The sequence below is a fragment of the Anoplopoma fimbria genome, chromosome 14, assembly GCF_027596085.1.
Source record: "Anoplopoma fimbria isolate UVic2021 breed Golden Eagle Sablefish chromosome 14, Afim_UVic_2022, whole genome shotgun sequence".
Classification (NCBI taxonomy): Eukaryota; Metazoa; Chordata; class Actinopteri; order Perciformes; family Anoplopomatidae; genus Anoplopoma; species Anoplopoma fimbria.
The window spans coordinates 10666186-10693078 of NC_072462.1; the positions used below are offsets into that span (position 1 = coordinate 10666186).

General features: G+C 41.0%; 1 protein-coding gene across 2 annotated transcripts; it reads left to right on the plus strand.

Annotated features, from left to right (window-relative positions):
• The first annotated feature begins 1232 nt into the window (after positions 1-1232).
• On the plus strand, positions 1233-26893 carry dennd1a (DENN/MADD domain containing 1A). 2 transcript variants are annotated; one of them, XM_054612280.1, is made up of 22 exons: positions 1233-1326; positions 4087-4151; positions 5653-5696; positions 5836-5885; positions 8004-8123; positions 8376-8445; positions 9919-9999; positions 10861-10914; positions 12625-12735; positions 13363-13463; positions 14206-14251; positions 14346-14447; positions 14548-14673; positions 15882-15983; positions 16149-16236; positions 16847-16887; positions 17996-18067; positions 18160-18216; positions 18502-18651; positions 19891-19955; positions 22283-22529; positions 22953-26893. In XM_054612280.1, the coding sequence occupies exons 1-22, from the start codon at positions 1310-1312 to the stop codon at positions 24015-24017; spliced, it is 2874 nt and encodes a 957-aa protein (XP_054468255.1). In that variant the 5' UTR covers positions 1233-1309; the 3' UTR covers positions 24018-26893. The 2 variants fall into 2 exon arrangements, with proteins under 2 accessions (XP_054468255.1, XP_054468256.1); XM_054612281.1 differs by lacking the exons at positions 1233-1326; positions 4087-4151; positions 5653-5696; positions 5836-5885 and adding an exon at positions 7792-7836.

Below are 26893 nucleotides of genomic sequence, written 5' to 3' on the forward strand. Positions count from 1 at the left end.
CATTATATTTTAGAGGCTTTTTGATCTAATTCATACAGTTGAAAGTATAATTAATGAAGCCCTGGTATGTTTCAAATGATTCATCAGTAACAGTGCATGAAAAAAACGGAACAACCCATGTAAATTAACAAATTAAAAAAGTGTAAATAAATAACTAATTACAAAAACAACTTGCTCAACATAGTTTAAATTTCGTCACTGGACAGGCAACCTAGCCTAATCTGAGTCACTGTTCTGACACAGTTACACTGTGAGCCCTGCAGTACAAGCTTCACGGGCCGTTTGTTGCACCAAATACCCTTCACCCATTTCACTTGAGACAACTTGCCCTCAGATATTTGGGCAACTGATAGCTTTACCACAAATTATCAAAGAAAGTTTATGAAATCATAACCATAATAGCCATACATTCTGTCATTGTGTTACTTATTAATGGAATTATAATGAAAATAAATGATCCCCTTCAAGGATCCCTTGGGGTGCCCCGGACTGCACTTTGAAAACCAAAGGAATCTCCTATGTATTTACAGTACCAGCGTATTATTTGTAACATTTACAGAAATATTAAATATTATACATAGGCCGTTTCTTAGTCATTATTCTAACCAAATCAGATAAACAAAACACTTTCTTTCCATAAAAGTCAAATGCAGTACCTCCATGTTCAGACTCTATATTATATACTAGAATATAAAGTTTCAACCTTGAGTATGCATAAAATAAGATAAGATAAGATAAGATAATCCTTTATTAGTGCCGCAGCGGGGACATTTACAGGATTACAGCAGCATGGAGATAGTGCAAACAAGAGACATTGTAGAAAATGTATTATAAATAAGTAATAAAAGTACTAAACAGGAAAGAATATTAAATAAGTAAAAAAAAAAAATCCACAATAACTCAAAAATATTGAATATACAGACAGATTAATTATGGTATTGCACAGTGTATTTATATTGCACAGATGTTTTAGTGTTTTTATTTGAAGTAATAATTAGCCTTATTATTGTTAAGCCTGCATTTCATGCATTAATGGCAATAGATAAATTTCATCCTTTTTTTTTTTTTAACCCTATCATAAAATTGTTGTATTCATTAGCCAAAAATAAAAGCTCGAGCTCCTACAAAACAACTACAAGCCCCATAGTTCCGCGGGGCGGAGCGTGACCTAGCGTGTGTCGTAGACGGACCGGCGCTGCACGGCTCCGTGTGACAGGTTAGCATCCGGAAAAAACAAAACACCTTCGGACCAGGCGCGTCCGTGCACCGCGAGCCGCTACCGACAACGACGGCGGTGCGAGAAGCGAGGATGGGGTCCCGGATCAAGTAAGAGCGCCGGTCCGCCGGTCTGACGGAGACAGTTAGCGTCCCGCCGCCGCGTTAGCTTTGTCACAGCGAATCATCGGGGGGACATAAGAGTCCAGTCAAAGGCCCTGACTTGTTGCGACACGGGCTAAAAACACTGTGCTGAAACACAAAGCACGTTAAGTGGCTCCTTAAGGTTTTCAAGGATGTTAGCATCATGCTAATACGAAGCTCTCTGGGTCCAGACGGACAGCAGTGGGTTAGGAGTATGTTTCTGTATGTGGGCAACAACTAGTGTAAACATGGTAACTGGGTGCTAGGTGTCAGTCCTACCAGCTGTGGGTTTAGTCGTCCTCTAGCTTCATGTCACTCCTCCGACATAATGTAAATATCGTATTTAGCTTTCACCGTTAGCTTTTGGACATTTGTAGTCCGTCGTTTTTTGAGGGTGTGTTTATCAAGCTGGTGAAAACACAGGAGACGTTTCCATTTCGGAGGTTAATAGGCTTTATCAACAACATATCCAGTGTTCTTATCTATGTAATAAAAAATAAATTTCGGTTTCGTGCATTTTCACCATGGTACCGTTCGTCCTGTTATACACTACGGTGCAGTTTACAGCACCATAACCGCAGTAATCTAACCAAAACACGGTAAAAGTGTAAAAAAGAAAGGTCAACCTGCTATTGTTCAAAATCATGTGTTTGACTTTATATACGTACAAGAGAGACAGACAGACAGACAGACAGACAAGCAGCACTACCAGACTGACACACTAACAGAGAGACAAACTATCAGACATCCACCAGTGGGCTCTGCTTCCTGGTCTTACTTGCCAGCAAAATCTGGGACATAGGGGACGTCTGGTCACCCTAATACTTAATGGGAAATGAGCTTGTGAGTTATTATGATTTTAGGTAAATGAGTGTCACATCATCCCAAAATAAAATCCAGTAAAGATCAATTTTTTTTATGAGGCCGTCAACCTGGCTTCCTCATTCAGCAGCGAAGGGACAGTTCAAGCAATGTGACACACATGCAGACAGTGATTTCAGAATCGTCTTGTCAGCAGTGTGATCCGGCAGCAGCTGATGTCCCAACCTCATGTGGGAACAAATGTGTCAAGCGAAAGCCAACAGTCTTATTCTTAAACATCAGCGTATAGATTATTGGATTTATCTGAGATGTCCTCAGAACCAAACACCACCTCGTATGCAGTCTGTTGAGTAAGCGTTACCATTGTGGACCCAGAGGTCACTCCTTCTGTGTCCTTTCTGTTTATTTTAGGGAGTTTCACATCACAAAGAGCAGTTTCTGTCTGATAATTATACATAGCGGGGGTTAAAGGCTGATTATGATATTGTTTAGACAAAAGGTATTTTATAATAACTTCTGGAGTGTATGTGTGTTTGAGTGTGATGTAATATAATATGTCATTCCAACAGTATTGTTATTATAGAACATATATTTCAAAAATCCTTGCTACTGCAAGTTTTGTTGTCCATGGCATATTCATTAGGTACGTTACTAAATCTAGTGTGACATGTTTCTTTGATTCAACCTCCGTAAACTCAGAGTTAGATGAAGCCACTAGTGTTTTATTAAAGGACAGATGGCACTATAGCAGCATTCCCCTGAAAGCCTCATCTGTTTCACTTCACCTTACATCTGCTAGCAGTCAGTGTGGTGTAGATGGCTGAGCAGAGCTGTGGTGCTGAAAGGACAGCGGCAGGCCAGTCACATACAGTACTGTAACTAAATGTTTGTAAAATAAATACAGTATGTATGCAACTTGCTGACTTCTTAAAAAAAAAAAAAAACTCTGCTACAGTATATGGCCTTTTTTTATACAGCAGATACGCATCCACAGTTTATGGAAAAAGATGACTGACGCCCTTGAACTACAGTAAGAATCACAAGGGTGACAACATCTGGATGAAATGTGATAGTTCTAACTCCAAGGAGACAGGTCTTTATTTCTTGTGTCTAGATATTGGCAAAAAAGGCTTTGGGTCAGTAAATTTAGCTGACGTTTGAGACGGTGCAGATTGGATAGGTGGTCACGGACACAGAGGTCAATCCTGTCCCTCTGGGTTATGAGTTTGATTAATCGACTCTGTGTAAAGCAACATCAGGGGCTGATATTGACAGACTGAAATGCCTTTATTTTACTTCATACACCTTTCCAAGTAACCATTGGAAATTAGGACGTATTTGTCTCATTTTATTAGGATCCTTTCGGCAGCAGTACGCTTGCATCAAACAGGAAATGCGCCTCGCAGAGTAGGCTCTAATCACCAATAATGCGTCTCTTAGACGGCAACAGCGCTGTCTCCAAACTTCTACTTAAAACAAAAAGTTTCCTTCAATATGCTTTTCAGAAGTGATGCTGTGTAGTTGGCTGCACCATCAAAAGATGGGTTTCCCTGCCATGTCCTTAAAAAGATATAACAGAGGGGCTTTATGCCTCCAAGCTATAGACCGGACCAGCTTCGCATCATCGCCTACGACTTTAGTTAATAGTACGACTGTTATCTTTAACTCCTCCTACTCTGCGATGTTGGAGTGGATGTTCCATTTAAGCACATTTATTTGGACCTGGTTTACCACTGCTATTTTCTGATATCATTGATGTTCACACGATAATTTAATTTATGTTTGACCACTGTATGATAGGTAATCTATGTTATACCACAGGCGATCATGCCACAAGGTAGATTTGTAAAAATCCCTAATTTGTCCATAACATGCAAAGTGCTAATTATGAATTCTCTCTTCCAGAGAGAACCCCGAGTCCACTTTTGAGGTGTATCTGGAGGTAGCACATCCAGGCACACACAGCTCTGGTAAGTACCTGAAGGCTGCAGGTTCAGCTAAAGCCAGAACACACATGCATCTTTTCTTTGACGCTGATACACAAAATATTCCTGCATGAGGCCCGTTGTCCTGCTACACAAATTTGAGTAGAATTTTTTGGGACATAACTTACAATTTTCCTTTTTTTAATGTTAGTATAACATACAAGTATTAAATTGAAACATTCTGATCAGTATAAAGTAAAAAAACATCACTCTTCGGTGGATTTTCTTATAATTCCAAGACTCATTCAAACTGTTCACTAAGTGTTATGGGGACATAATTCTTTACACGTTTTTCTTTGTAATCTGCAATATGTGACCGATTTCCTGGATACTGAGGAGAGGTTGTCAGCTATATTTCTAAGAATCTCTTCCTGTTGGAGTCCTGTGCCTCTCATCATTTCCTGTTCAGTATTTAAGATGCCATATCCATCTCTGTGACAAACAAAGCTTCTGTCTGACTTCCTCTGCTGTTTTTAAACGTCAAACCTTTTTTAGTCTTGATTGTAATTTCTTTTAGCTTGGCTTCACAGAACAGCTTCACACATTCACTCAGGTCTTTTAACAACCAGGGATACCGTTTTATTTATTCTCTCCAAAAGACATTGTTTCTAATACAAATACGAGGATTAAAATCAAGTTTTGTCCTGCAGAGTCAATATCTCCCGTTCCTTGTGTTCCTAAAAGGTTCTTTAGCCTTTTTACATTTGAGTCCACCTGCTGGAGAGAATATGCAGCAACCTTTTCTTTTCATTTAATTGGATGAACTTAAATGGAAAATAGACGATGATGTTTAACGGTATTTACTCCAGAATTTCCTAAACACTGGGACATTTCATCAGGCATACAGTTTAAATTTTCTTTTTTTGCATCCGTCAAATCTTTTGACCACTAAGAGCCACCATAAATGCAAATGTCATCATGCCAAACGAGACAGTAGACAGTAGTGATTGTGCGCTAGGTAGCTAAACGATACAGTAGCCTCTTGCCAATGTAATTCATTCATTAGCATTAGCATTTGCACTGATTTATCCCTCTGGAAGACTTTTTAACCAGATGTTGGAATCTGTTTGCTCCCGTTTAGCCACAAGAGCACTAGTGAGGTCCACCATCGATGTTACGCAATGAGGTCTGGCTGACAGTCCGCGTTCTACACCCGAAGTAGTAGTAGTCCCGGTTGAGGTCCGGGATCTGTGAAGGACAGTCAAGTTCTTCTACAGCAGACTGGGAAAACCCTTTTCTTCATTAGACCTTGCTTTTTGGTCAGGGAAATTTCATGTTGAAACAGGAAAAGGGGGCAAACTCAGATGTGAGGTGGTCAGCTGATCATGTTTCCAAAGAAGCAGAATCATCACACTGTTTTTTCTTTCTTTTTGTTTTTAACTACCAAGCTTGATATACATTTTGACTCATTTCATCAAAAGGAATGTGCCCAATTGGGTCCTGTTCACTTGTCCACAGTCATTTTATGTTTGTCCATTTCTAACAGGGCCGGAGGTGCGGAGACAATATCCTGAAGACTACACAGACAAGGTTGGAAAGACATAATATACTGTGCTTCCTTTTGCTTTTTGTTTCCCTCACTTAAACACAATGGAACAATATATATAACATATTGATGATAATCCATGTAACTATTGTTCTCTATTAATCCATCATCTTGGTCCGACAGGAGACTCTTCAGACTGTGCCCAAATTCTGCTTCCCCTTCAACATGGACAGGTACACACACACAAACACACACACACTCACATGTTTTAACATACAGTACTTTTAAAGACACAGCTAAAAGAAAAATACATCTTCCCAGTTAGAATCCCGTGTCTGTGTTCATTTATCCCTTAAATAAATATGTGTCAAAAATGTGACAAAATGACTCATATTGAATGTAGAGGCGTTGACAGAAATGTATCCAATCAATTGTGATGTGGGGCTGCTAGCTAACCCCGCCCATCAACCACACAGGTATGAAATAGAAGAGCAATATCTGAGTAGGTGTTATAAATTCATAAACCTGTATTAATCCTCTGGGTCCACCAACCAGCAGTCCACTGCAGCTCCTGAACTCCTCCTATCATGTTGCTCTGTTCACTAAGCCACGCCCCTTTTTGAGCGATCCAATCACATCCAACGGATTTGATGTAATTCTCTCCAGTAAGTAAACCCTGTCCACATATTCTGTATCATGCAGAAATCGGTCACATGACTGAAGATCAAGACGCTCTGCTTTCAGTTTCTCTGTGTGAAATATTAGTAAAATCATAACGACGGCACAGCAGTTGGGTTTGATCGTGGAGGTTTTAACACTCATCTTTCAAGATATTAGCGTGTGAACATCAGTTTGTTTTGCAATGTGAGCGGAACACAACTGGGACTCTACTAAGTTTTTGCACAGCATAGCCCGACTAATACTGGATCTCTGAAGCAGATACCGATATCCATTTTTAGGCGTTAAAAACTAAAACTTGATAACTAGGGAGGGATTTCCTTGGATGAAGAAATGATTGTGCATCTGTTCCTTAAATGGTCCAGGCTCAGTGGTTGTTTAATCTTTTGGAGCAATGGTATCTGGGTATATCTTTTTCTTTTGACATTTGTTTTTTGACCAAAGTACGCGTCAAGAGGAAAGATTACCAGTATATTGATCACCTTTTTGACAGGGGTGGCCATACTGGCCATTTGGTGGACCAAGAAACACCAGATCAAGGGGGTAGGGTGTGTGGACCTGGTGCAGGTCCCCCTAAAATAGAGTAATCCTACAACAGGATGGTAGGGAGCCTGGAGGCGTTTGGCTCTAAATATGCTCTAGGCGGGCTCCTCTGTGTTGGACAGGATGATGGAGCTTTGTCTCCTTTCTTTCTAGTACAATTTGGTTTTGTGTTTTTTTTTTTATTTGCTGTTGTTCATTTTTGTGTAACTAATAATTTTTTTATACGAATGCTCTGGCGACAGTCGTGGCCGGAGGCCTTGTGTGTTAGGGTTGTCCTTCCATATATATCCCTTCTATTCTCGTGAATGTGATGTCTCAGGAACATATAGAGGGAATTTCATTACATCTGGCACAAATGTCCACTTAAACTCAAGGATGACCTGTTTAGAATTTTCGGGTCAAACGTCACAGTGACCTCACAAACCCTTTTTGTGCCATAACCAGGCTGCAACTTCTGGTTCTGCTGAGTAGAGCAGATGTGTTTTAAAACCTGCATTCTCTCTACTGACCATCAGGTGGCGACTCCTCTGGTTCCAAAAAGAAGTTTGATTGTATAGAAGTCTATGAGAAAATGACTCTACTTCTCTCTTGATTTATTCCCTCAGTAAACATTGTAAACATGAGTTTATGGTCTCAATCTCTAGTTTCAAGTCTTCTTCAATACAGCATGATGTTCATTTAGGAAATTATGGTCCAATTTAGCAAAAAGCCAAGATGGTGACTGCTGTAATCTTATATGGCGACCGTAAATTTGGCCAACTCAAGGCTTCAGAACGGCAGCCCACAAACCAATGGTTGACGTCATTATGACTATTTCCACTTCTTATATACAGTTAAAACGCTAATTATAGCAATTTTACACAAATGTCTAATAGGATGAAGTGATAAAGTGATGACATATTGGACAGACATGGATGTAAACTGCAACATGACTGGCTCGTTGAGACAGATAATCGCGCGGCGGTAATGCTAACGTATTTGATTTTACTTTATCTGTAGTTAAGAATTGATTTAAACAGATTTACCCTGTGTTCTTTGTTGTTGTTTAGTAAAGGATTTTGTGAATTCTAATTCTCTGTCTATCTCTCTCTATCTCTCTGTCTGCCATCCGAACCTCTCTCTCCCTGCAGTCTGACAGTCAACCAAGTAGGCCAGAACTTCACATTTGTGTTGACCGACATCGAGAGCAAACAGAGATTCGGCTTCTGTCGCCTCTCCTCGGGTGCCCACACCTGCTACTGCATTCTCAGGTGAGTTTGTTTGTCTATCTGTTGGTTTGTGCAGTCAGTGTAGTCTAGCAATATTCACAGGAAAGGGTCTTTACCCCACCAAACCTTTAGAACTTTTGGTGCAATCTGTCCATCAGCTATGTCAATTTATTGCTATTTATTTAACATAGGTACAAATTTAATTAAAACAACCAGGATGTTACTTGAATATAAAAAGCATTTACAGTACCATCATTCCAACGCACAGACTTACGCTGTTTGTTTTCCTCTCAGCTACCTGCCCTGGTTCGAAGTCTTCTACAAACTGCTTAATATCCTTGCAGATTACACCATCAAAGGCCAGGTGAGTCCTGACAGCCGACTCATCTTGTTATGGGGGTGTTGCGTTATATCAGCGTTCTGGATTTCTTCACTGAAAGTGTCAGCTGTCATCAGTATTTTGTTTTTGAGCTCAATTTAAAGAAAAATGTCTTTCTCTTTAGCTCCAGTTTTCACCAGGAAAAATATCAACTGAAATAGACAATAATGAATAAGTTTACATGGTGCTGCCATGATATCAGATTGTCACTCCATGATTTCTGTAGCCAAGACAACTCATGATATCACGATATCAAAAAAAAAAAAGGCTATCAGGCAATATTCATCTTTAATTTAGTTTACTGGGTGTTTTGTCCAGGGTAACCGTAAACATGAGTTTATGGTCTAAATCTCTACTTTCAAGTCTTCTTCAATACAGCATGATGTTCATTTAGTAAATATGGTCCATTTAGAGTCAAATAGACCATAAAGCAGGGTATGCTTTAGGGCGGGCTTACTGTGATAGACAGGTCGCTGTCACTACTAGAGCCGTATAGACGTCACTACTTCACTCCTCTGCATTCCAAATATGGTGACTTTCATTCATTGGTTGCGAAAAAAGAACATGGCGACGGCCATAATACAAAATGGCATTTGCGAAATCGCCGAACTCGAGGCTTTAAAATGGCGTTCTGCAAAACAATGGGTGACGTCTGGAAGACTACGTCCACTTGTTATACTGTATATAGTCTATCGTTTTGTCTCTTTTTTGGAAATGAAGTAAAGTCAAAATACGAGTGTAGGGAGGTGGACAGAGAGTCTGTAACCATAACTGTATATATAATTAAGCAATAGCTCACAACATGAAATTATGTCAAAGCTAAGGGGCATTGTTCAACCCTCTTAGCTGTAATATAATGACAACATACCACGGTCTGATGTGAGCTATTGTTTTAGACATTTTAATAACAATGTTCACAATAAAGTAGGCCCGCATTTTTGTTCATCTCACATTGGTAATATTATTTTTTTGGCATTATTTGTTATATTGATAATATTATTGATTGACATTATTTGTATGTCTTCATCTATTATAGAGTGAAAATGAAATTGCTAATTAATTACAGTTCAAAGCAGTGGTATGTGGGTAAAATCAAGCAATCTAATTGGTTCATAGCCATCACGGCTATGAACCAATTAGATTGCTTGATTTGAGCTACCTGTTTTATAAAATAATTGAGGAGCCGGTGGGTTATTTACACAACATATTCTTAAGTGTATTATTATTATGATAGTAGTATTATTTTATTATTTTTCATTGGCACGGTTATCGTCATCTCCGGTATATCGTGACACCCATAAATCCGGATTCCTTCTATGATTTTGCAGTAGTAATCCTTTGTCAGTTTGCCTCCCAACTAACTCATCTGACTTTGGAGCTGTGTATCTTTGCTTTGCATGACGTCATGCATTTCCTCCATGGCCTTTGCACGGATTAAGAATCTTCTGAATGTTTCAGGAAAGCCAATGGCAGGAGTTCCTGGTGTCCCTGCACACGCTCCCCATCCCCGAGCCCGGGGTCCCCGTTCATCTCGGTGTGGTGAGTCCAACTTCACATCACGTGCAACTGAGCACCGTTTAAGATGGAAACACCACAACTATCTGTGTTCCTCCCAAAGAAAAATAATCTCAATGAGGGTTGAATTACTTACATATGAGACTTCAGTGTCAACTGCCATACAGGATTACTACACTAAATGCATCACCAATTATGTGTCATAGTAGAGGGGAAAGAACGAGTTGACCATGGTGGTGTAACGGTCTACTGTAAATCCGTGATCCATTCTGATCCCCCTTGATGTTCAGCACTCATGTAAACTGTGGATGAATTACACAGTTTAAATATATAGCATCCATTCAAAAATCCTTTAAAAATAGTTATTTAATAAATATTCAATAAAATACAAGTGTAAGTTCATAAACTGAATTCAATGCAACAATGCAATCGTCAGTGTTGACAGTTTAATAAATCAGACACTGATGGCACAGCGCTTAGTATTACATCTTTTTTTCGACCAAAAATGCTTTGCGCTGGTTAGGGGGTACTTGGCTGAAAAAGTATTTCACAGGGGGTACATCACTGAAAAAAGGTTGAGAACCACTGCTATAATCAAACCACAAAGGGATCTGTATCCGCCAATATGGATCATCACTGATTGGCAATTAGTATTGGCGGCAAAAAAACGTGATAAGAGTCTGTAAAAGTTATATTTGCTTCCTTTTTTCTTTTGTGCTGATCCAATCCGTGATCCGTGATATGATCTGAACCATGAGTTTTAGATCCGTTGTGCCACTAGTTTACCGCATTTTCTTTTTCACTTTCTTGTGCATTGCTTTTAATTCTCTGTACCATACTGATGGATTCAAACTGGCACTGACTCTTGTTTTCTGTTATCTCCAGCATTCCTTCTTCACTGTGCCTGACATAAGGGAACTCCCCAGCATACCTGAGAATGTGAGTGTTGTCATTTCCCCCCCGTGCTGATAGGTCAGAGTAGTGGGTTTTATGTGGTGCAAAGTCCTGGAAGGTGGAGGATGCTTTAACACAGAACCTGGTTAAGTTGAAACGCAAATTTAAAAGTCAGATAGTTTATAATTACTGTGTGTTCAAGCATTTGTCAGGCTCAAATGGTAAATGGACTGTACTTGTATAGCTCTTTTCTAGTCTTACGGCCACTCAAAGGGCTTTTACACTACATGTCATCATTCACCCGTTCACACCCATTCATACACTGATGGGAGGGGCTACTAAAGGTGCCACCTGCCCTTCAGAACTAACTAATCATACATACCAATTCATGCACTGCTGGCACAGCCTGCACGAGGAATTTGGTGTTAAGTGTCTTGCCCAAGGACAGATCAACATGGACTAGAGGAGCCAAGATCAAACCGCCGATCCTCGGATTGAAGGACGACCCTGCTCTACCACTGAGCCCCAGTCGCCCCAATACTGCTATGACACAGTTTTACTTCGAGTGAAGCTTTGCCTCAATACACTGCAGTTCTTCCTAATGGTTAACAGGACAGTTTAAATTAAATAAAACAACTTGCCCTAATGCTCAGAGCGCGCTAATTTGCCTCCTGTTGTTTTCTGTTCAGATCACAGTAGCTACGGTTGGACTACTCCTGTAAAAAAATTTCAAATGCCACTTATCAACTATTCGTTGAATTTTTTTCAACACAAGGCGTTCAGGGCATTCCTGCTAGAACACAAGGCTCTCAGCAACGAAAAAGTAGTGCGCAAAACGCTTCACTCATTAAAAGCAATTACAAGTGTTTTAGGGTCGAATATGGCACAGAAGATTGGCGATTCAATCCCAAGTTCCTCTAGTCCATGTAGATGTGTCCTTTGGCAGAGCACTTAACTCCAAGCTGCTCTCCCAGGTATCCCCTGCCGTCAGTGTGTTAATGACATGTGGTGTAAAAAAAATCTTAGAGTGGTCGGAAGACCAGAAGGACATCATACAAGTATAAGTCTATTGACCATTTTCATGCTGTTTTTGTCGTTGCTGAGCGACTCATATTTTTCCACTTCAAGGGGCTACTGGTTCTGGAGGACAGCCCTGAATGCCCCGAGTTGAATTTTTTCTCCCATTGTCCAAGTGGTTGAATAGATAGAAAAGGCATTCCTTAGTGGCGAAGACAACAAGTAGTTATTTGTTAAGCTAACGCTAGCCCACAGCTGCGGGTCGTGTCTGAGCAGATTGGAGCCTCAACACTGTCTAACGATAAGGTTTAGCGTCAGTTGTTAGCTAACATCCTCTTTACCCTGTGTGGTTGGACCGGGAATGCAAAGGCTAAAGCCAGGGGATTTTGTGATTGCCTAGCAACAACTTAAATTGTGGGTGGCTTTGTGTATTGCAGCCTGCAATTACAGACAATGGATAAAAACAGAAAACTACATTAGCTAGATATAACAATTATGACTTTGGAAAAATAAGTCGAGTGTTAGGTAATTAAGGTAATTATGAGGTATGAGAACAGTAATTTTATTTTTCACCTAACTTGCAGCCTGCACTTGCCCAGATTTCAATAATGTATAGTTGTATAGCTCCTGAATACTAAAGTTTTATGACATGAAAAAGAAATTGATAACACCACTGGTCTTTACCTTCACAACTAACTCTGCTATTTTTTTTTCTCTTGTTGTGTTTGACCCTTGCAGAGAAACCTAACAGAGTACTTTGTAGCAGTAGATGTCAATAACATGCTTCATCTGTACGCTAGTATGCTTTATGAACGTCGAGTCCTCATCTGCTGTAGCAAGCTAAGCACTGTAAGTAGAGTCCACCCTCTGTTCCTTCTCTCTCCTACGGCTCTCTCCTTTGTGGTCTGTTAAATCTCTCAGTGATGAGTAAATCTGTTATAGAAATTATTTTATGACGTCATTTTAAAGCTTTACAAATAATGGTTGTTATTTGAAGTTGTTGCACTGTGTGAGCTGTTTTTTTTCCCCCTGACATTGAATGAACAATATGAATCACTGTAAGTGAAACACTCAATTGGAAATTGTATTCATTCATGTTTTTCTCTCATGCCTCCACCGTGAACGAATAATTCCTGATGAATTAAAGTAAATGGAGCCGCATTTAACAACAGCAAAACGCTACACCTTAATTGATATACAAATGATCATTATGGGGGTGAAGTGTTCTTTAAAATAGTTGTATGTTACGTTTTGCAATTGAGTATTTATATACAATATTTTTTTTTTTATAATTGTAATGAATTCTACATAATTTAGATTGTATGCCATCTCTAACAATAACATACAACCATATGTATTTTAAAAGAACATTTAATATGTTTTTGTCATTCCTGAATTGCATTTGAAACTTTAAATAGCTGCACATATAGACCTGACATCCCATACCATGTGTTTGATATTTATCTTTGGCCTCAGTTAACAGCTTGTGTCCATGGGTCTACAGCCATGTTGTATCCAATGCACTGGCAACATGTTTACATTCCTGTCCTGCCTCAACATCTATTGGACTACTGCTGGTGAGTAGGCAGACTGCAAACCTGTTCTTTTTATGAGTTTCAGACCATGTTTTGTATTCATGTTATGATGATGATGGTTAATATTCACATTCAGGTTACTAAGTGCTGAAGTGAATCATAAGCGATAACAGTAACTCTTAAAATATGTCCTTTTATTTACCTTGACTGCAGAGAGAACCTTGACTTTACTTCTATTTTTCTGTGTTTTATTATAAGTCGTACTTCATATTTTTGTAATTAAGACCTCTCCCTTTTTTAATTGGCTGATAATGCAAACTTAGCACGTCCTTAATGTTTTTGTTGTGTGGTTTTATTTTATTCGTGTTTTATTGATTTAAAAGAATATTTAAATATTTTTTTCACATTCCAATTTTTTTATTAAGAATTAAAAGTACATTGGTCTTTCAAAAGGGTGTACAATGCATTATAATGCTTTTATATTATCATTATATCATTGGCATAAAATAGACTTAAAATTACAATAATATTGTTAATTATATATATATATATAATATCTCGTTCAACAATAGTAGTTATTGTGACAGGCCTACATGCAGAAAATAATGGACTTCCAGGAGAACTGAGGGAGCATTTGAAGAACACTGTATGACCAAGATTTCATATCTGCCAGACAAAGCTTGACATGCTCATTAGAATTGTCAGTGACTGCTGTGTTTGGGTTCTATAACCCAGTTTTTATCTCAGGAATACATTTTGAATAAAACTGGCTCTTCTTTTTCAGTGCCCCAATGCCCTACCTCATCGGAGTACATTCCAGTCTCATGGAGGTACACGTTTATAACTTTATAACTTTACATTGTGTATTATCCACCTGTCTCACAAGCACAGTCTGCAGCTGACTCTTGTTCCTGTTGCTTGTAGAAAGTACGAGGGATGGCTCTGGATGACGTGGTGGTCCTGAACGTGGACACAAACACCCTGGAAACGCCCTACGATGACCTCCAAAGTCTGCCCAACGATGTGGTAAGGAGCTTCTGCACACAACACGATGCGTCTTTAAATGTGGATATCAGTATTCGCAGTTGAGATTGTGTTGTGTGAACCGTGGCTTTGTGTCCCGCAGGTCTCATCTCTAAAGAACCGTTTGAGGAAGGTTTCCACAACGACCGGGGACGGTGTGGCCCGAGCCTTCCTCAGGAGTCAGGCGGCTCTGTTCGGCAGCTACAGAAACGCTCTGCAGATTGAGTCGGTGAGTGCATAGTGTAGACCGCAGACATGAAGGATGAGGGAGGAGGTTGATCACATGGTTATGCCGCCGTTGACGACGGCAACCACATTCTCACAAACCAGAGGGATGTGCTACAAAGCAACATAAGTGGGTCGGCAAAGTGTTTCCTAAAGTCTGAGTTTTCAATGTCACTGAGTTTACCCTGGCTGGATCAGCATGCATACATACAGCAGCCTGTATGTATGCAATCTAGGAACCCATCACCCACTGGTCTGACTTCAGATAAGGGGCTATGTTTCTGGGATTTCACTATAGCCAACCATAGACTCGATATAAGAAGTGGACGTAGTCATCATGACGTCATCCACATTCATTGGCCTTTATGAAGCCTCGAGTTCAGCTATTTTACCATCGCCATCTTGGAATACGGCCATCGCCATGTTGTTTTTTTCGCAACATGTGACAGAAGTTACCATATTTCGAATGCGGAGGAGTGACGTAGAGACGCTGTATACGTCTCTGGTAGCAGCAACGACCTGTCAATCACAGTCTATTTGACTCTAAATGTTGATTTATTTCCTCAGTAAACATTGTAAACATGAGTTTATGGTCTCAATCTCTAGTTTCAAGTCTTCTTCAATACAGCATGACGTTCATTGTGTAAATTATGGTCCATTTAGAATCAAATAGACCATAAAGCGGAATATGCTTTAGGGCGGGCCTACTGTGATTGACAGGTCCCTAATGCTACCAGCGCACTACAGCGTCTCTACATCGCATACCAAATAAATTCCTTTCAAAGGTTGCAAAAATCTAGATGGCGTCGGCCGTAATCCAAGATGATCGCCGAACTCGAGGCTCCAAAACATCAGTCCACGTCAAGATGACTGTGACTTTTTATATACAGTCCATGGTTGTTCCTCTGGACTGAAGTGGGCTGCAGGCGATCTGTCCACTTTGTGAATTAGAAGAGTCAAATGAGGCAGAAAACCCACTTCTATGGGAATATGCAGAGAGCCGGAGGGAGAAACTGTGGATCCACAAACACAATTGATAACTGCCGTTGTGGTGCCCGATATCTTTGACCAGAGATAACGCTAAGAAAGCTTGTCTCTGTCCAACTTGCTTCATACCACACCCCTCTGGGCCACTGGGAACTGAATATAGATGTTGACTGTGATCGAGTTTTACAGTACTGTGACAGCAGGATTGTTTTCCCGCCTTTTTAGGGAGAGCCGATAACATTTAATGAGGAAACCTTCGTGAGCCATCGTTCCAGTTCCATGAGGCAGTTCCACCAGAACGCCATCCAGCTGCAGCTCTTCAAACAGGTACACACACACACACACACACACACACACACACACACACACACACACACACACACACACACACACACACACACACACACACACACACACACACACACACACACACATCTCTATGTCACCCCCCTCCTCTTACACTCTTAATACATGTTGTGGTTCTACCTGCAGTTCATTGACGGCCGGTTGGACCTGTTGAACTCAGGAGAGGGTTTCAGTGACATCTTTGAGGAGGAGATCAACATGGGCGAATATGCAGGTGAGTCAGATGTGATGTGTTAGTGTGTCACTCATCAACAAGGTTTATTGACATGGAAGCACAGCGCACCTAAACTTATCCATTTGAAGGAGGATCACTCAAACAGTGATCCAGAGCCAGATCACTTTTTTTCTTTCCATTATCTTATTTTGTCTCTTAACATCTGTTAACCCTAACTACACCTGGCTCAGTCTTGAGATAATTACAAGTGCCTCAATTCTAGACCTCTAAAAGCCTCAACACAACTCTCAGGCTTGTCACATGAAACACACAATCTCAGCGGCAAGCTGCTCAACAACGACAACTTTTCTCCAACCTGCAATATTTACTTATATTGTTCTTTACTTTGCATTTATTGTCTAATGTGAGTGGATTTCATTGGTTATTGGCTATTGGCTATATGGGATATTGGGGGTAATGCATAATTATTATTTTTTTAATCCTGCTGCATTTTGGTACTTTTTTTGGATGTTATGGCAAAGGTCCTAGCTTTGAAGCATTTGGGTCAGCCTTACTTATTTCTTAGTGTTGAGTTCCTAGACTGTTTCAGTATTTACCCAGCATGCCCACTACTTGTTGTTGACCTGTTATTGCTGTGACCCCCCCACAGGCAGTGACAAGACCTACCACCAGTGGCTGTTCACTGTGAAGGTGAGCGAGTCTGAATGCTTCTATCCACAGTTACAGAACTTTACTCTAAAGAGTACATTGCATGTTTTTTGAGGGTATTTCTCATGGTCATTTGTGTTTTTCCTACTAACAGAGTGGTGTCAAGGCACGATGTATGTCCGTCCATCTGTCCAGGAATCGATATCCCAACAGCTACTGACCAGATTAGATCATTAGAGTCTAAAGGCCATTGCACTCCATGTCCCTATTTTTCGTATACACTATGCACACGTAGTCTGATTTGTTGCAAAATTCACCATACATGACCAATGTGAAATAATTACAGGGGTGCAATGGATAAAACCAGTCCCAAACGGGATTAATGAATGAATGACATTAGCAAGAAGCTATCGTTTAGTTGCCTAGTGCACATTCACTATCTGTCTTAACGCCCTCCCTAGTTTTGCAATCATCCCCCATTCTGGGAGACCTATCAATGAACTGAAACAGCTTATCAAATGCCTTTTGTGGATGATGAGGTTCACATTTCTGGTGGCTCTGACTGATGCCCAAAAGAATGCAGAAAATGTAACCTTTTTCAATTAAATTTAATTTATTTTGTGTAGCCCAAAAACACAAATCACAAATTTTCCTCGGTGGGCTTTACAATCTGTACAACATGCAACATCCTCTGTCCCAGGACCCTCATATCGATACAGGAAAAAAACCTTAACGGGAGAGGAAAATAAATAAACATTAGGTATTGCAATAAAGGAGGATCTGTCTTCAAGGGCGTGTAAAATGACACTTAAATGACAGAGAGAAGTTTTGGAGCCTGTGTGTAAACGTTATGAAACATGAGGTTGTATTCATTTCCAAACATGTAACCGTTTCCATTTTTTTGGCTGCTTTGCAGGCAGGTGCAAAGTACCTGCTTTTCTTTTTTTATCATATCCCTGCTTCTGTTGGGTCTCTAAAGCCTTTTTTATTTTACCAACTGCAAGTTCTTCATCAAGACATATCTCACTCTTTTAGCTTCACTAATGGGAAGAGTGTGGAACAGTAATGTTTCCATCACAGACAGATGCTCTGAGGGTGGAACAGTCATGTGTTCGTCACTAACAGATGCTTTGTCAATGTTTTCTGACAGAAAGGAGGCGGGGCTATCTTCAACACAGTGAAGACCAAAGCAAACCCAGCCATGAAGACCGTTTACAAGTTTGTAAGCACATCTCAGGCTTCTGTTATAGTTTAGAAAATGAACTGTGAGTTATAAACGAGAATGTAAATGATCTTGCTTTGTTTGTTCGACAGGCAAAGGACCATGCCAGAATGCGTATCAAGGAAGTCAAGAGCCGACTTAAACAGAAGGTATGTAGCTCTACACTGCTGACAAACCATTCTGGATCATTCTTTGCTGTTCTTGTTAACACTGTCACACTGGTGTGTAAATCCAGAGTTTGGGTCTTTAGCTCGAGTAAAAAAGGTGGTGACGTTCTTGGTCTGTCCCCCACAAATAATACCTTAAACACTACCCTGACTTACCTTAATTGAACCCCTCCACCACAGCCGCAGCGTGCAACCTCCCTCCCTCTGCAGTGCCATCACTCCTTTCTCCCTTGTCAACCTCCACCTCCCTCTGTCCCCCCTCTGCAGGAGCAGGCAGAAAATGGCTTCTCCACAGCAGGGTCAGCGGTCATTGATGAAGACAGCACAGCAGGGTTCACCTCCTCCACCGGTGCAGTTAGGAGGGAGGGGCCACTGCGAACCTTGGACGACAGGCCAATCACTGTGCATTTTGGACAGGTGGGCAGACATGTGGCATGCTGGGGGGAAAAAGGTTTTTAGGAATTTTACAGAGCTGCAGTGTATGAACGCACTGATTGAACAACAGCTGGGTGATAAAATGATGTCAATTCTTCAGATTATTCTGTATATTTATGCAAAAGGTTTTTTTTGAACTACAGTTCCCATAATTAATTGGGTAAGTAAAAAAGGTTGTATGATAACAAAAAACAAGTCACGTTGATCATCTAACCATCAATGAGAAAAAAATATAGACAGGTCTTTAGGAATTTGTTTCAATTGGGGAAATTTTAATTGTTTTTGACAGCTAGTATTGGACAAATTTCATGCTGTCTGGAGACAAAGACAGGCATTTGCACGTTACAGGATTATCCAGGATGCCACTGACAGCAAAACAGCTTATCATATGAGCTAAATGTTTGCTGCGTCAGAATGTATTCGACATAAGCATTTCCATATGCCTTTTGGCGCAATAATAAAAAAAGGAGAAAAACATTTGACAAAAATTGAGGAAGCTTTACATATTTTGCCTTTTGCACACAGCTTTTCTAATGCCATACTTCAAAAAGCGCATAAATATGTGAATGGAAACACGGCGACTGAGTCCAAACATTTTGACGCAAAATTCGTCAACCTGGTGTTAAGATAGTTAAAGTCCCTTTATGTTCTCCATGAGCTGTGTCCCATCCACTGCTGCAGCTCCACCTGCTGACTGTGTTGATATGTTCTTTATAAATTGCCTGCATGGACCTGTGCCTTTCACCTCACACAGTATCTCGCTCCGCACTCCCCCTTCGACTCTCCTGCTCCCCCTTGGGAGGGATTTGTCTGGATTAGACAGTTGTGGACAACTTTGCAAATCAATGAGCAAGCTTTTTGGGGCGGTCAAGCTCCGTGTGTAGAGCGGGTGGGCCTTTTTATCCAGAAGGCTTGTATGCATTTTGCTTTTTAAATTGAGTTTGTTTTGGCAATACTGAATTTTTATATTTATGATTTTTGTTGTACTTTTATTTGTCATTTTTATTTACAGGATTTGTTTGACCTTATTTCTGTGTTCACTCTTTGCTCTGTGCCAATTGGAACAGTTTTCACATTTACAACTGTAAAGTTATTTTTCTGCTGCCATAAAATGTCTCCAAACATTTTTGCAGTAAATATATTCCCGTTGGTCTGATGAGGAGGTAGGTATGCTAAACCAGTTGTGGTCCCTGTATTCATTTTTTTCTTTTCCTTCCACAGGTTCGGCCACCAGTGCTGTTGAAGAGACCAAGCAGCAATGTGAGTCTGGAAAGCAGCGTTGACCAGTAAGCCTACCTTTTATTATATACATTATATCCCACTGTCTATAATGCTATTATGAATTACATTAAGATACTAGATAGAAAATGCATGGAATTTGAAGAAAGAGGGTTAAAACTGTAGATAAGATTATTTGAGGTAATAGAGGTGTTTTTGCTTAATTATTCAAGTCTCCTTACATGCAACATAAGTGAGCTGATAATGTTTAACACTTCCTTTAGCTGCTTCCCAGTAGAAGCCTCTCAGCGGTGCGAACCAGCTTCACTTTACTACCTTCTCTGTGATATTTTTAGCTCCCTTTTGTAATGTGGTAATGTACATTAATGTCTGTAATGTGATCAGATAGAACACAGTAAATACAGCTCTATTAAAGTGAGGCAATACAAAATATGAACATATGATGGACATTATGTATGAGACAATACTATTATACACAACATAGAAAAGGTTTGAACCCATACCAATGTCTTCAGTTTAATGAGAGAAAACAAACACACAAACATTCAACGTTTTTGGATTTCTTTCAGCGAACACACAGATTATTCCGTTGTGGTCTTATTTCCTTTCCAGCTAGCTGCACAGCTTTCTTTGGGATCGTTCAAATGAAGTGCAATGAATTAACAGTAACATGCTGCTCCTAATGCACTGTATGTTAATGAAAATTAAAACTGAAACCCTTATGATTACTAATCCTAAAAACTTTTTCTTGATTTTCCTCCTTTTCCCTGATCCTTTTAATGCTCTTCTCTAACATATATGTAACAAACTATGAATTTCCTGTTGTCTTCCTTCTCCTCACCGTAGCTCTATCCGTCCCACTCGTCACTACACCGTCTTTCTCTCAGAGGATTCGTCTGGAGACGAGCTCCAGTACGACGATGACTCCATCTCTGGCTTTCCTGACAGCTTTCTCTTCTCCGTCCCTTTCGAGTGGTCACCTCTGTACGCATCTCTCTGATTGGCTTTGCACTGTTGGCTAATTAATACGCTTTTCTTAACTCATCGCTTTGCTTTCTAATGAAATGTGTGTACATGTGTTCTAAAGCTTCACGAGCAGGAAATAACGGACATTAGTATAGTTGTATGATATGATAAAGATTTGTCCAGCGGTATAGATTTTTTTAATACTATTTTCACCCAGGTAGCAATCCCTTTAAAGTCTCTGGTTGCAGTAGGCCTTTGCAAATTAATAAGAGACTGCTTTTATGAATAGCTTTTAGAATGAAGTTTCCTGATCTGTCAGGTACTCGCCATACTGGATTTGCCAAAAACAACCATTACCATCATAACTGCAAATTGTTTCTCACTTGATTTTCCTTAACAATTCGCTTTATCATGTTTGACATAAGATTATATCCATATCGCCCAGCCTTACCCAAGAACAATGCCTACTGTATCTTAGTTAATCTACACACAACTGACTGGAAGCACAACGTCAACCATCAATATATAATATCATAGATGGATCAGGTTTTTCCTTAACCTGTTAAAACCATAGACTGTCAGTAAATCTCCATGGTTTACTTTGACAGTGAAAGGCAATTTATGCTATAGATACCAATCAGAACGATACTGCAAATTGTTTTAATCTCATTTAAATAGCAACTGTCTCTGTGGCCATTCTTAAAGTTGACTGCTGTGAAAACGAAAATACAATGGAATTAAGGTTGTGTAGGAAGTTTGCTAACATTGACCTCCGATGCCATCTGGCTTCATTGTTTTTTCTTTCTAGGCTAGATAGTAATGTCCTTTTACACACCTTTTCTAACTTGCCAAAAATAGAAGTGTCTCCACAGGATAACACAAAAAATATTTTTTTCCACTTACTGTTAACTATTCCCATGACAAGACCAAAACCAACAATGCAATACTTTTCGACATCCCTACCCTATGTGTACAACTCAGCCCCAAGCCCATTGATTCCTACTGAAGCGGCAAAAAGGTCACAAAGATATACTTATATTAAAAATATAATCAAACAGCTAGACACCATAGTTCTATAGCAAGCATTTCTCAAACAGAAGTAGTGGTGCATTAGTTGTAGAATATTGTAATTCATGGATTAATACATTTTAGTTTAGTGTGGTATTTATTCAGCTTCAAATAAACCATGGTCCCCATGCTCACCATAATGAAGAAATTATGGATCTCATAGGATTTGTTGACAGTAAGAGAAACAATAAGTAGGAGGGAGTGCAGGGATAAGCATGGCATTCATCATAGACTCTGAAGAGTTAAATGTAGGTGCATCTTTCTTTGGGGTAAAAGGTCAATGATCCTTTTATGGGTTGGGTACAGATGAATAACCATAAGTCAAACGCTGTCCCTACAGGCCACAGCCGTACCGCTCCCTGAAGGAGGCCGAGTTGATAGAAGGGGACGATCCTGGTTTCGGGGCAGAGAGTCACACTGCCCCTCCCAGCCCGGTAAACGAGAAGTTCTCCAACGTCAACCTGCTGGGAGATATCTTCGGCTGCCAGGACGAACCTGACAGCCAACCAATCACCTTGGCCAAAAGTCTCGAAGATCTGAGGACTCCCAAAGACACTGAGGATCTACAAGCCAAGTTCACCTACCAGGTTAGAGGTCCAAATGATCTGCAGCAAAAAGTTCTTTAATACTTTCTTATTAGTGTTGTTTCCAAAAAGACAACATTTGGTCCAGATTCCGGATTTGGTCCAGATGTTCACATCGACTAAAACCACTTTGGTTTGTCCAGAGCAATAATCTTGTCAACAAATGCCCAGATGGCCATGCAATGTGTTGTGGATATTCATGGTCCTCAGAAGATGATTCTCAGGGATTGTTGTTAACCAACTAAACCTTCATCTAGCACCACTGTCATGTGAAATTTGGTACGTAGGGAAATGTAGGAAAAGACACAGGAATTAGGAAACAGTTGTCAGTAATAAAGGTTGTAAGAACATGATATTTACTGGGCTGATTGTGTAAAACCACTGGCGTGATCCATTAAAAGTCTGAAGTACTTCTTGTGTTTGCAGCGGATGGACCTGAATGTCGGTGAATACTCGCGAACGCTTCCGGGCCTCAAGCTCCCCAACCCGTACAACAAGCTGTGGAGCGTAGGGCAGGACGACGCAGCCTTACCCGTTTATGTGCCTCCCGCCTGCGACAGACCTGCGCCTGGCCAACCTCCCGCGCCGATAGAAGCCCACTCTCCGAGCCGCGAGAGCTCTGGCCCGGGCCCAGATGCTTTGGACCCTTCCGCCCACGGTTACATCACCATTCCACGTCCCCAGGGAAGGAAGACGCCCGAGCTCGGCCATGTGCTAGCACCCCCCGCCGCCCAGCTGCGCTCTAAACCGGCGGGAGCTGGCGAAGGAGGGACTACGTCAGGGGGCCAAGAGTTTAGGCAAGCCCTGAGCATGACCACGGATGGAGACCTGATGAAGCCCACCAAGGCCGCTGAGGACAGTATGGATCTGATAAGCCTTCTAGACCCCCTTAACAGCTCAGCACCCTCCAGTTCGTTGAGCGACGGGGTAGACGTTGGCGCGTCTTCATCGTGCTGCAAACCAACACTACCACCCAGGTCCTACCCACAGGGCTTGCCTCCTTTCCCACTGCATCCTCACATATCACTCAACCCTTTTGCCCAGTCTCTGCAGCACAACTCCCCTCACATGCGTTACTCACCGACTGTAGGTGGGAATCCCTTCAGCGTGGTCTACGGGCCTCCAGCGGGCTCTTACTCACATGCTCCGGCCCAGCCACAGTCCTTTTCTACACTACCGGGGCTCTACAGACAACATTCGCCCGGCAGCTCTACTCTGCCGCCCAGCTATGGACTGGTACAGTCAGCATTCCCCTCCTCGCTCACCTCCCTGCCTCATGTCTCGGCCAGCAATCACGCCGTCTCCAGTCTCTTGGACTCCACTTCTGTCCCCAGCACGACCGCGAACACACTGATAAAGCCGCTTCGTGCTGAGGGAGACAGCCAGAAGACTCAGGATCCTTTTGGGGATCTGCTGACTATGGCCAAGCCAGCTACACCCCCAAAAAAGAAGGTGGAGGACCTTCGGAGGAGGTGGGAAACATTTGACTAAAACCTGTGAATATGTACTGAGGTGCCCCTTTCTGTCACTACCCAAACTCCCCACACGACTGTGTCAGGACCTTTTATTGCATTTAATGGCGCGTTAGCTCTAATACATGCTACTCTGCTTATGCAACTCACAAACGTAGAAAAATAAAAACCTTAAACTTAAAGTTAGTTAGTAAACATTAGGTTATTAGTCTACATTATTCCCCCTGCACATTAAAGTTAATACAAGGAACTTTTAACTGGTTAGGTAACGGTCTCAATGTAATATCCCTATATGACTTTCTTAAGTAAACAAGGCCATCAGCAAGAAGATTAGTCATTTCTATATAGTTATAACGCGACATCAGACGAAACGTTGAAGGAAGTTCACCAGAAACCCCTTCAGCTCTGACTCCAGCGGGACCGCCGTCAGCAGCTTTGCCTCGCAGCTCCGCCGGCCCCCTCTGATCCAGATGGGTGCGGCCAAAGAAGAGGTTGTGGTTGGGAGGATATATCGCACGATAGGATGAGCTGTCTGCAACTTAAGCTGTAGGTTTGTGTCCGCCGGCGGCTGCAGGACCTGATGATCACCGCCCCGCTTCCTGGGAGACGGCACAGGCACCACGCTGCTGGAGGTCCAGGCCACATTGATGGGCCCACTGGAGGGAAGGGAGGCACGGGGGGGGGACCGGAACCGGGATTGAGCGGGGCACACCGTCAGCCCCTGTTGCAGAAAATGAGAGGTTTTCCTAAGGGACCCTGGTAGCTGCAGGTTTTTACGACACCCGGTGGTGGCGGTCATGGAAACCACTTTTGTCCACAGGGGGCGCCAAAATCAACACAAAGTGAAAGTTCCTTGTAGTAACATTAAAGGTGCTTTGTTGGCTGACTTCTTTATTGAAACAATAATGAATCCTCTCAGCCCACAGTTTGTATGGCTGCGCTGTTAGTTCATTTTCACTTTCCATTACCACCAGTATTAACCAGGATAAAAGCAGTTGTCCGTTTCATTCATTCATGTTTTTTTTCTCGTTTAGTTTGTTGTGCATGTGGCGTACAGCTGAGCAGCAATTCAGAGACGATGCATCATTTACTGCAACACAAGGTCCTGATCCAGTATGTAGGAATGTTCATGTATTACCTTACACACTCACACACACACTCACACACACACACACACACACACACACACACACACACACACACACACACACACACACACCTGCCCTCCCCACTATGATCAGCTGTGATGCTGACCAATGACAAACCCACAGCCCACAACACTTGAGCTCCCCTGTAGTTGTCTAAGGATTGCCTACGTTTTTTTTGTTGTTTTGATTTTCTTTCCCGCCATTCTACCCAGAAATTTGTGCTTGAACGCCCGCCTTGCTTCGAGATATTCAGATGCCAACGGCCCATCGCCACTCATTAACAAATTCTTCACAAAATCCTCAGCCTCTAGGGTCACCTGTCTTTTAATGCCGCCACGTTAGCGTAGTGCTGCTCAGCGTAGATCGGTGTAGATTTGTGACTTAAAAATAGCGCAGTTGTTTCCTGATAGAGGTGTTTGTCACACTTGCAGCAGCAGATGTCTTAATGATGTGGACTTCTACAATAAGCTAGTAGCTATGGATCAGATGAGAATACCCTAATGGTACTGTGGCTACAAAGTGTGGTGCACCTCCATCATGCAGTCAGTTCAACTGTCAATGTTTTTGGTAGCTTCATGCACAGTATTCTGGTTTTGTTTTGGCCTTCTTGATGAATCCTTGTGAACATGTGTTGCCTCCTGCTGTTTTTTTCTTTTTTTTAAAGAACCTTTTTAAGAGAACGCGCAAGCTTAATATGCCTGTGTGTAATAACACTGCATTATGTAATAACTAAACAAAATGTAATACATTTGCAATTCACTATGTAATAACCACATTTTGTACTAGGCTGATGCATTTGTAATAAATAGCTTGAATGCAATATTTAATTATTTTCCCCACATTTTGCAAGAAATTAAACCATATCGCAATGTTTTTTCATAATGTGTTATTTGCAATTGTTTTAATGAAATGTAATGACATGCATTATTTAATAACAACAAAAAAAGATGTCTTCATCTCGATGTAGTTTTGGCCAATGAAAGATAATCTACTGAATTCATTTTTTTTTTTTTAAAACTGATCTATGCGTGAAAGCATGACTGTTATAATGTTTTTTTTGTACGAAGACGTCCATAATGCATGTGTTATTACATTTTCGACTGTTTATAACACATTGCGGGTTTTATTACATAACGAAGGGAAAATCTATTGATTTTTTTTTTCTTTAGTTATTACATAATGTGTTGCAGTCCCTAAAATTTTAAACATTCATGTCTTATTAAATATATATGTGGACTTTTAAAAGCCTTATTGTATATTCTGTTGTTTTAAAGGGTTCCTATCGCCAATTCTGCTGCTGATATATGTGCTGAAATGATTTCCTTCTGTTGTTTTTTTTTGGCCTTTGTCATGTTTTACTTTGTGTTTGATGACAGTGATCGAGCTACTGAGTGACGGGCTGCTTACACATTGTGAAGTCCAGCATTGAGCACAGAGGACAGAGATACTGGCTCTCCCAGTTTGGCCACTGGTTTCTGTCTGCCGGTCCGACTCCTCCGATGACAGAAATCGTGTGAGCGTTGCCCCTCGTCAGCCTTTTGCTGTTCTCCAGGCGATCTCGGGGCGTTCATGTGTGGTGAATGCCAAAAAACAAGTCCAAATCGCTTTAAAGTGCTGTATAAGTCTAGTTGATGTGTGTGTGTGTGAGTGTGTGTGTGAGTGTGTGTGTGTGTGTGTGTACAGATGACACTTTATTTGTTCTAAGACTGATTAAAGACTGGTCTCCTATTGCACTTAAAATACAAAT